Consider the following 11445-nt stretch of genomic DNA (forward strand, 5'->3'; position numbering starts at 1 on the left):
CCATGCAGCTGTGCAGTGTCCAGAGCCAGACATTTTCTTAAAGAACTCCTATAGAGAGCTGTTTTGGGGCATGTACTTTGATCTGCAGCCTGTTAGGAGGAATGGGAGGAACAGATTCCTCACTCTATTTGACTGGCTATGTTTTGGTTGTCAAAAGTGTCTTCAGACAAAAATTCTAAGCTTGGGATTATATTCTATGAGTTTGAAATGTTTGCAGATTGATTCCCCCCTCGCCCCCATACCACTTTGCCAGTGTACAGAAATCATTGCATTTATTTGCAACATACTTGTTACTAATTTGCATTTTTCTTTCTGGTTAGGCTGGAATTACTTTTTTTTCATTAAGCTCATATTTTTGCAGTGCACAGCAATTATCCAATTATTGTGTGTGTCACATGTTGACCTGAAGCGCTCCATGCTATGACTGGGCTGTACTGTATGAAAAATTTCCTGTCATTGTTCCTTATGTTTCGTAACTGTCTTCTGTCAGTGGGTGGTTGTTCAATGAAAGCTGTGGACTGTTTTGTTGGAAAAGCCAGTTGTGTCTATACCTGCTCTTCAGAAAAGCTGAATTTTTTTTTGAGATGATCAAAGCGGGAAGGAGCATCAGGAGTCTGATGAGAGAATGTTTTCACAATGCTATTTAAATTGCATTATATTTTCAGAGATGCAGATTTTCTTTACGCGCTTTTGTGTGTGTGGTTTGGGGGTTTTTTTGACTGTTTTTTTTGTTGTTGGGTTTTGTTTTTTTTTTTTGGTTTTTTTAAAGCAGAAATAGTAGCACTGTTTTGACATGAATTCTAACTTACTTCAGTCTGTAAGGAGCGTGGTGTTACTGTGGAGCACTTGACAACACTGCAGTTGCCCGACTTTGCTATTGCCATGCTTAAAATAGGCACGTGACTGATAAACAATATAAAATACTGTATTTGAGAAAAGAGATTTCAGTGTTGAGAGAAAGTAGGTCAGGCAGTACAGCTGTTGTCTTTATGGTCCTTCATCTCCCTTTCCATGCTAGTGGAAATAGAGGAGGAGGAATTTCCACCTTTTGGTAACTGGGGTTCTGTAGATGGGCTGAACATTTTAGATAGGATGTTCCAAAAATCCATTCAGAGGACAGAATGCTTCCATCATCCTTTGGATAAGATGGACAGCGTCACCTACAGTTGCTGCTGTTTTGTGGTGCTGTGCTGCAGGAGAGAGAGTGGCCCAAGAGTAATGGAGAGAATCAGTAACTGGGAAAGGATATTCTTGCCCACCTTCTTGGCTGAAGAGTGACCACTTCAACAAAAAAGATCAACATCTTTTTATGACTCTTTCTACACCAAATTGTGTCAAATTTGAGTTTATTTCATGAACATTTCACATACAAAATCATTGTGGAGTGTATTGACTTTTCAAGAGAATATTTTATTTTTTATGACTTACACTGAGCTGATACACTGCTTTGTTTTATTTTAGATCTCATGAACTGCGATCAAAGATTCTTTCGCTGCAGTTGCTTCTGTCCATTCTGCAAAATGCAGGACCTGTCTTCAGGACAAATGAGATGTTTATTAATGCTATTAAGCAGTATCTTTGTGTTGCACTGTCAAAAAATGGAGTCTCATCAGTTCCAGAAGTTTTTGAGCTTTCGCTTTCCATATTTCTTACCCTCCTGTCAAACTTTAAGACTCATCTAAAGATGCAGATAGAGGTACGTTACATGAATTTCTAATTTAAGGGGCGGGAGGTGTTAAGTGACCATTTTTTATGTTTGTGTGTAGCTTGGTCTTGCTTAGATAAATTCTTTTTCCATTCTGAATCTCAGCTTTTGCATGAGACTTGCCAGATCTTCCCAAGCATAGAAGCTCTTTTTCACCCAGTGACAACGGACTTGCTTGCAACATTGCACTTGAAACCCTCTTCGAATAAATTAGCAGCATTTCCTTTGGAATACTACAGATTAAATAAGATTTGCTCTGTAACATCAGAAGTAATGTGGCACTTGTGGTAGTGTTAAGTTTGGTGAAGTGGAAAGTGATGGAAAAACTTTTGCAGGAGTGTTAAAAAAAAAATCCCACCGTATTTTAACTAGAACATGAAACGAAGTACCTAATAAAGAAGTAGGCCATTTCATCACTTAATAATAGACATTAACATAAACTAAGAAATTCTACAATACAAAATATACTTTGGTTTACGCTATGGTGGAGGTAAATTTTTACAATCATAATTTATTAGGCCCATAGTCACTACTGTTACTATATGAGTGAGTTTGTTTAAAATCAAAGTTTTCTGTTGGCTGTGGCATGGTATAATTGCAGAATGATGATGAAACTCAGAAATCAGTAGGTTTGGGGATAAGCTTGATCAACCAATGTTCAATAATATAATATATATGATTAGGATATGATAATATGATTAGGAAGTACAAATTAAGAAAGTAAGTAGATTTGTGAAAAGACTATGTAATATATGGTTTTGCGAAGGAATTTCAGAATAAAAATTAATGACTTGAAATGCATTGTGGCTTCTCTTTGAAGTCACTTGAACAGATACCTTTCTCTAGGGAAATCCCAGCTATTTGATGATTGTAACCACTTCCCTTTGTATATCAGGTCCTGCATCAATATACGTCCTGAATAAGATAATCTCATTTCTTCAGGTCTCAAAAGGTGTACGTATGATTTAACTCCTTGGACCGTAAGCAGAGATAACTCTTATTGCTGAGAATATGGACTTATCTGATTCCTAACAGGCATTGCAGATTTTCTCGCTATATGATTTAACTCCTTGGAGCGTAAGCAGAGATAACTCTTATTGCTAAGAATATGGACTTATCTGGTTCCTAACAGGCATTGCAGATTTTCTCGCTGGATCGATGTATTCTAAGTCATAGGGGAAAGCAAGATGTACATAGATGTTTTGTTCTTGGCTTCTAATTCTTGTGCCGTAGGGTACAAGGAGCTTCTTGGAACATGCTGTCCATTTAAAACACATGGATACCCTCTTGTGTGTCCCATGTGTTAAAGACCTTAATTCCATCATGAATAAAGTAGTAGTGTGTGCAGCGTGTTCCTACTGTTCACTCTGGTAAATTTATGTTTTGGGAGTCAGTGTGAATACTGAAGCCTACAGATTGCCCCATAAGTGTGGAGGTGTGAAGAGATGCTGATAAATGTTGGTAACGTTGCTGTTACAAGGACCTTGAATTCAGGGATTTCTTCATCTGTGGATGTCGTTGTATTAAGGTGATAAGCTTTGGAGGAAGAACGTCATTTCGCCAGTACCATGTCAGAAGGGTATTGTGTTTTGATCACTTACCAGGTTATTCTGATGCCTTTTTGGGGAAGAAACAGTAGGATTTCCGGTATTTCTTGAGCATAGCTTGGATAGAAGTACAGTTTTGGTCATTGATTGGATGTGCCTTGAAAATATGATGGATTTTGAACTTTCAAGACAAACTCTGTGTGCTCAACAAGACTGTAGTGCATCTGCAGCGCTCAGCACATCAGAGAGTCTGGGCTGAGCTGCTCTGCAGTCACACAACCTGCTTCCCAGAAAGTGTTGGGCTCGTTGTGTGTTTGCAGGGCTTACAAGTCGGCGTGTAGGTGGTAAATGCATTGCAATCCGGCTTCCCTGACAGAAATTTGATGAGCTTCCATCGCTGCCATCCTTTCACCAATTCCAAACAGAAAATGAAGACATATCTGAGGAGAACTGGATATAGGATACCCTAGACTATTGTAGCAGCTTCTAGAATGTGCTAAATTAGGACCATTGCCACATAGCAGGACTGCATTTCCTCCTCCCAAATATGAAAGCGAAAAGCTTGATGCTGCCAGAGTATCCATCTATTACAAAGTATGGGGGACAGCAATTTCTAGAAACTTACTCTTTTTCCTGGTTGTGAGCTAAGAATTCCTCTTCTTTCAGCTACTGATCCTAAAGGTTATTCAGAAGATGTGGGTAGACAAGTAGATAATTTTCACGTTCGGTTTGCATCTTAGAGCTGTAAGGAGAGCCATATGCTCTGACTTACAATATGCAAAATCTATATATAGTGGGATTGAGGTTGCATTCTCAAGTTTTTGACATATTTTAAAATAATAGTTTCAGATTCTATTGAAAGTGACCCTCCCGTGGTCCTTTGACTTGCATATTCAGCTAATACTGCTCTCGAACAGTTAAAATAGTTGAGTTGTACCTTAATTGTATTGTAACTGTATTTCTAAATGGGTCAATGAAGATATTTGCGGTAAATCGAGTCCTAGATATCAGGGGATTTGGGGTGTCATTTAGCTGTATTTACAATTACTACCCTTTCATAACTGTGAATAAGCTATCTTAAAACTTTTCAGTTGACCAAACTAAATAATTAGCTCTTTTCTGGTTTACTTTTCTGATATGCTGGGAATAAAGTCTCAACTCTGTGACATGGAATTGCAATAAGTAACATAATGATAGATAGCATTTTTAAATATTGGAAATGTAAATAATTGGTACAACTTTGAGAAACTGTTCATTCCAAGATCTGCTTGTCCAATGTTTACACCAGAAACAAGAAGTCAGCTCTGTCTCTGAAGCATACAGATCTAAAGTGTCTTTGTAGTGTGCAGACCTTCTAGCTAATTTCTCTTCTAGCTTAGATTTAGGTTTAATTTTTATACTTGAAACTTTTTTCTTTGCTCCATCAGTGACTTCTGTTTTTTAAATTCTGTACCAGAAAAAAAATTATTTTCTTGATTCCAGAGGGTAATAACATTACTGTCTTTCAGTAAAAAATCAGAGAACAGCAAATATGTAACTAAGGATTGCTCATAGCATGACCTTTATTAAAATTTTATGTCTTCCTCTGTTTGGATTACATAAGATTGTGGCTAAAATCAGTCTAGTACTCTTGAGTATATTTAAGCACTTGAAAGTCTTTCATCTGTTACATGTTGAACTCCTTAGGTTTTGTAGGGATGCTTTCCTTAATAAGCGTAGTAACTGGGATTGTGCTGTGTGCCTCTTTTTCTCTAAAGAGGCCAATAAAATGGAAATATTATTAGCACATTTTGCTTGAGGAAATAATTTACCATCAAAGTTGCTTTAAAGTCAGTGTTGCTCTTCTTCCCCCAGACATGGGATTTAAAGTGAAATTAGCCTTATGTTTATCTCTACGTAGCTAATAACATAAAAATCTCTGTAAAAATTCCGTGGTATAAGGGAATATCTAATATTAAAAACAAGGATAGTTATATATTTGGATATTTGTGTGCTGCTGTTGGAGAACAGGAGCTTGATGGCTTGAGACCATCGGTGGCATTCTAGAAAAAACATGAGTTGGTGGATTTGGTAGCCACAGCTGGCTATGAAGAGGTGAGCTTTCAGAAGTGCAGAACGGTGATGTAATGCTGTGTAGGATGGTGATGTAATGCTGTGTAACAGTTCACATTTGGAGTTCATATGCTGTTACAGCAGTTGCTGCTGCTTAGGAAAGAAGTGAGAAAAAGCCTGCCCTAGCTGCTAAGTATGCTCTGCTGAAATAGCCTAGAATATTACTGGATCTGGTGAGGAGCTAATTGAGAGGGGATAAAATAGTCTCTGTTCCAAACAAAAGCATCTGTACTAAAGCATCTGTACTAAATGGACCTGCTGCACTGCATTTTTTATGCTGTGCCTGACCAGTACCCTTCTTCCAATAATCTAATACCGTAGAGTGATTCTTTTGTGTTGAGATATTTCCCTTCTAATGAAAGTCCGATACTTTAAATTGGCCTAAGTGGCAGTTTGTTGTGTTTGTGCCATAATATCATCATCTCATAGAGAAAATCTTGTGTGGTGAGGTAATACCTCTCCTTTCAAAAATGAGCTCTAACAGCAGCTTAGACTTCTTGTTAGGCTAAATTGTCCTTCAGGACTTCACATCATTCCCAGTTTTTCTGGTTTTGAGTGATCAGAATATAAACCAAATTTTTCAGCTGGACAAAACTCCGGAAGTACATAAGTAATAACTTGAATTCCTAATTTGAATGTATCAAGCGTAAGTTGTATTTCCTCCTTTCCCTTTTTTTTCCCCTTATCCCCAGTACCTCTAAAGTGCTGCATTCAGAATTATGTCAGAATATTGGCCATCAGTTAGTGACTGTGTTTGTAATAGATTTTATTTTTTTTCTCCCTCTTCCTGGAATGTTTGTCAGGTTTTCTTCAAAGAAATTTTCCTGTATATCTTGGAAACTTCTACTAGCTCATTTGATCATAAATGGATGGTTATACAAACGTTGACAAGGATATGTGCAGGTATTAAGGATTGTTTGATTCTAATTTCTACATTTTTATGCTAAAGAACAAAACTGTACTTGCCTTTCATTGAATGATCTAGTTTTTGTTCCAAGTTTGACAATATCACTTTGTTTATAGATGCCCAGAGCGTAGTGGACATCTATGTGAACTATGATTGTGATTTAAATGCAGCAAATATATTTGAAAGGCTGGTTAATGACCTATCAAAGATTGCTCAAGGAAGGGGTAGCCAAGAACTTGGCATGTCCAATGTTCAGGTAAAAGTTCCACCAAACTTTACGAAGCTTCATGTTTCTTGGCACAATAGGTTAAGACTAAACTCTCCGTTCCACTAATTTATTGCTTTTGAAATCTTTTCTAGGAATTAAGTTTGAGAAAAAAAGGATTGGAATGCTTAGTATCGATCTTGAAGTGCATGGTGGAGTGGAGTAAGGATCAATATGTAAATCCCAATTCTCAGACAACGCTTGGTAAGACATGAGATGTGTTTCTTCTGGCTTTAGTAAAGAGGTGCTGCAGGAGTTTAGTGCATTTTTCCAGTATTTTGGTACTGTTAGTGTCCAGATTGGTAAAACCTCTTGCATTAAAAAAAGAGAGAGAATGAAGTTCTTTTTTCTTTGGTAGAAATGTTGGTAAGTTTGGATTGGTGTCATTTGAACTTGTCTAAGTTGTCTTTTCTGAATTGTATGAATTCTTAGAAAGCTACTACACTGAAAATTACTAAATCCTGTTATTTTCTAATTTTAAAAGGATCACAAAACTTACTTTGAAGCTCCCCTAATTTAATCTAACTTCATATTGATTAACTTACTACTGAAGCAAGCTGGATGGAGAGCATTTTTTAAAAATTTATTAATATATAGCTAAAGAACTTTCAGTGTTGTAAGCAGTGAAGTAACTAAATCGTTACTTGTTTTAATCCTGTTGCCATCTGACCTGAGTTGAAAAGTACTTAAGGTTATGCCAGAATTTTCAGATTAAGTACTTGAAGTTGGTAGGTGAAGTAATAAACTTTTTTGGAGGTGGTTAGCACGGCTGCCTTTGTGAACTGAGAGCACCAGCTCCTTGGCATGTCTGATCATAAACACTTTTAGACACTCTGTTTCAAAAACTTAGTGTGATTCGCTTCAGGTCAAAAGTAAGATCGGATTTGAAAATAAAAGATCTGTAATTGGGTTTCTAAGGTGGTGTATATTTTCTTTCCAAGTGCCTACAAATCATAGTGTTAATTTAAGGCTTAAATTTCAGGTATGTGATGGACTGAAAGAATCCTCCTTGATATCTTGTAGTGATTTTTTGATTATTTTCCCAACCAAAACAAAAGCAGAGTATTTGTATAAAAAATAAATGGATCATTGAAGATAACCTTAGTAAGTTTTAAAAGCCTTCAGAGAGGATTTGAAGAATAACCTGTAATTTTAATTTCTTTTCAATGTCTGTATTTTGTATGTATGTAACCCTTTCTAATTTGCAGGCCAAGAAAAACCCACAGAACAGGACAGCAATGAAACCAAACACCCTGAAACAATTAACAGATACGGGAGCTTGAATTCCTTGGATTCTACTGCTTCCTCAGGAATTGGCAGTTACAGCACACAGATGTCTGGCACTGACAACCCAGAGCAGTTTGAGGTCCTAAAGCAACAAAAGGAAATAATAGAACAAGGAATTGACTTGTGAGTGCCCTTTTATCACCCATGGGAGGGTGGATTCTTTTGGAGCTATGAAGATTCCTGGGTTTTTCTTCCTTCTCCTCATAGATACTCATCTTGTGTTAGGAAAAAAACTCTGGATGTAACAGCACTTCCTCTGGTGAAAGAGTGCTGAATGGTGTCCCCTTTGGAGCCTGTCAACAGTGTTTTGTCTTAACCTAATTCCTCACAGCTAGAAGATGAGTACTCTGAATGTTTGTTCTTTTTTCTCCAGACCTGCTTGTCTAAAAATAAGAGTTTTTTAATATTTGGGTGAAAAGAGCATTGAACTCATGTGATCAGTTGAATATGACCCGTCTTAGTTGTACACATTACTGATGTGCCTATATGCTTAAGCGGATGCTTCCTTCTGATTAATTAACTTGTCATATTTAGAACTGGAGGATAGTATAATTTCTCAGTGCAGTCTGACATGAATCTTCTGTGTGATTTCAGCCTTGTCACCGTATCTCCTCAGTGAGGTCACTTTATGGAAAACCAAAAGTTTTCTGTAGTACAGTGCTAGTTGAATACGACCCATCTTAGTTGTACACATTACTGATGAAAGTGCCTATATGCTTAAGCGGATGCTTCCTCCTGATTAATTAACTTGTCATATTTAGAACTGGAGGATAGTATAATTTCTCAGTGCAGTCTGACATGAATCTTCTGTGTGATTTCAGCCTTGTCACCGTATCTCCTCAGTGAGGTCACTTTATGGAAAACCAAAAGTTTTCTGTAGTACAGTGCTCAGCCCCTCAACGAACATGCCTTAGTCCTTAGGGTTTCCGTTTCTTTCAGTGACCTGGTTCCTTGTCTTGTACGTTTCCATTCTTACAGGCAACTCACGGATTTCTTGATTGTTTCATACAGATTAAAACAAAAAGCAGCAGAGCGTAATTGTTCCTTTCCAATCCAGGACTTTGCTATTTCTGTGGAATATTTTTTTTTCTTCATGAGTGCTGGAGCAAATTGTAGTGTTTAGCTCTCTTTACTGGGAGCTACTTGCGTGCTGTACTGGCAGTTATGTAGCAAAGAGGAAGAGGAAGCTGTTTACAGGGGAAAAAAAAAAACACATAAAATCATCCATTGATGAAGGAAATAAGTCATAGAAGGGAATAGCACATTCCTGTCTAATGCACAGTTTGATAATGGAAAAATATTTAATACGTAGGTTTTTCAGTACCTCATCTAGAATTATTGAATCTTTTTACTTAAACTGGGACGGCTTTGTGCATGGGTAAAAGGGTTAACTCTCATTCCATCCTGATCTTGATTGTACAGATTCAATAAGAAACCAAAGAGGGGGATTCAGTACCTGCAAGAACAAGGAATGCTTGGCACTACCCCTGAAGATATTGCTCAGTTCTTGCATCAAGAGGAAAGATTAGATTCAGTAAGAAAACTCTTTTCGTGATGGTTGGTTTTGCTCATGCTGATGTTTTTATACTAATTGCAAATCACATGATAGTGTTTTAAAGTGTGTAACATTATTGTACAACACAGAAAAGGAAACTTCTCCCTCTTCTAAAATTTGTAAGCTCAAGGAATTTGAATCGGAGTATGCATGAGAGCTATACCCTTTACTATATGCATCCCGCGGTTCAGTGAAGGGTAGAGAAAAAGACTGATCTGCTTGAGCTGAGTCAAAACTTGTACTTAGTTGCTAGTGTAGCTAGAAGTGACTTACTCAACTGTATGTGCGTTAGTCCAGTAAGGAACTGCCAGAAGTAACTGCCCTTCAGAGGGCAAAAAAATAAAGTGGTGCAACATGAAAAGCGTTTTTTTTGCTGCCTCCCAAAGGAAAGTTATTTCATCTAGATTAGTTCTTTGGTTTTATTTACAGCTGGCAGCTGTTGCTGGACTTGGAAGGGTTCTGCAATATCTGGCTGAGGAGGGTGGGAATGTTTTGTGTTGGTATTGTCATGAAGAACAGCTTTGTGAAATGGCAGTCTGCACCATTATGCTTAGCAGCCACCCCCGTTGTTTTCTAAGGAAAGGTTTGCATGTGCCCATGCTTGCAGCTGTGACTGAAGACGCAAATTTCAGTATTAGAACTTAGAATCAGCCATTAAAACAATTTTTTAACCTCAGTTCACGTATACAAGCATCTTGAATGCTGAGTGTTTTTCACTGTACTGTGTTGTGTTGACAGTGATCAGCTTGGATGTATTTGAGTACCAGCTATTTATATTTGAGCATCACTTGCATCTCTTTGACATCTGTACTCTAGTGGGATAAAGTTAAGTTTAGTAAGCTTTTCATTCCTGTAGTAAGTTTCCTAACTACAAAAGTCATTACAGCAAAGAACAATCAATCATTGGTAGCATTAACTTAGTCTGGTGCACATGTGGAATTCATCTATTAGAAGAAGATGGTACATGAGTAAAACCAGAGAAGGAGGAAAGTAGGCAGATATGTATGCGCATGTAAGAGCATTAGGATGGAATATATGGCCAAAATACTTTGCTTTAGAGAGTAGAGAAGAAACAGGAATATGTCTTATTTAACTGCATACAGGCCTCTCTTTTTGAGACATAGGGGCAGGATGGCTCTGCTATTCTTACTTACTTGTTTGTTTTTTTTTCCAGTGTAAATGCACTAGTTTGTCTTTTCTTATTTTAGACTCAGGTTGGGGAGTTCCTGGGAGACAATGACAAATTTAACAAAGAAGTCATGTATGCATATGTAGACCAACACGACTTTTCAGGAAAGGATTTTGTTTCAGCTCTGCGCATGTTTCTAGAGGGATTTCGTCTTCCAGGAGAGGCACAAAAAATTGATCGTCTAATGGAGAAATTTGCTGCTAGATACTTAGAATGTAACCAAGGGTAAGCCATACTTTGTCTTCAGAACTGGAAAGCTGAATAGTAAGTTAAAAATCCTAATACGTTAAGTTTTCTGTTCTTTGTCTCCTTTCCCCCTTCAGGCAAACTCTTTTTGCTAGTGCAGATACTGCATATGTTTTAGCTTACTCAATTATCATGTTGACAACAGATCTTCACAGTCCACAGGTATGTTGGTAGACAAATATTTGTGTAATCCATAGACATCTAACTTTCAAGCTTTGTGACAATGTAGTTGTAAAACTTGATTTCAATTTTACACCAATATGTGCGTAAGAAATATGGTAGCTTAAGTTTGTGCATCTTTTAAGTAACAGTATTGTGTTTCATGGGCGTTGAGATCTTTAAGTTGTTTTGGTTAGACCTTTCTGTAAGGTACCATTTCCCTATGTGTTGCACCAGAATTGTGTGAATTTGCTTTTATGTTACAGCACTCGCAGTAGTGATCTAACCCACAGGCAAAGCCAGAATTTCTGTAATTACTTACCCATTGACTTTAGCACAAATCTGCTCCTGATTTCAGTCTGTTTGAAAAAAATAACACAGCTTTAATTTGATGACTACATCTCATTTCCACAGTGCATAATATTCAAAGTTGCGGCGATTAACCATCATTATTTAAACAAAACAGGGAAAGA

General features: G+C 37.3%; 1 protein-coding gene across 1 annotated transcript in view; it reads left to right on the forward strand.

Annotated features, from left to right (window-relative positions):
- Positions 1-1461: 1461 nt before the first annotated feature.
- ARFGEF1 (ADP-ribosylation factor guanine nucleotide-exchange factor 1 (brefeldin A-inhibited)) overlaps positions 1462-11445 on the forward strand; it is a gene marked incomplete at its 5' end in the record, with an annotated part of 43166 nt that continues 33182 nt past the window's right edge. Inside the window, 8 exons of the mRNA XM_009703958.1 lie at positions 1462-1696; positions 6168-6267; positions 6388-6527; positions 6632-6740; positions 7745-7946; positions 9246-9357; positions 10587-10792; positions 10891-10975. Of these exons, the coding sequence (XP_009702260.1) occupies positions 1462-1696; positions 6168-6267; positions 6388-6527; positions 6632-6740; positions 7745-7946; positions 9246-9357; positions 10587-10792; positions 10891-10975 (1189 nt within the window). The remainder of the gene's footprint in view (positions 1697-6167; positions 6268-6387; positions 6528-6631; positions 6741-7744; positions 7947-9245; positions 9358-10586; positions 10793-10890; positions 10976-11445) is intronic.

Source organism: Cariama cristata, unplaced genomic scaffold, assembly GCF_000690535.1.
Source record: "Cariama cristata isolate BGI_N322 unplaced genomic scaffold, ASM69053v1 scaffold15357, whole genome shotgun sequence".
In the NCBI taxonomy this organism is placed as follows: domain Eukaryota; kingdom Metazoa; phylum Chordata; class Aves; order Cariamiformes; family Cariamidae; genus Cariama; species Cariama cristata.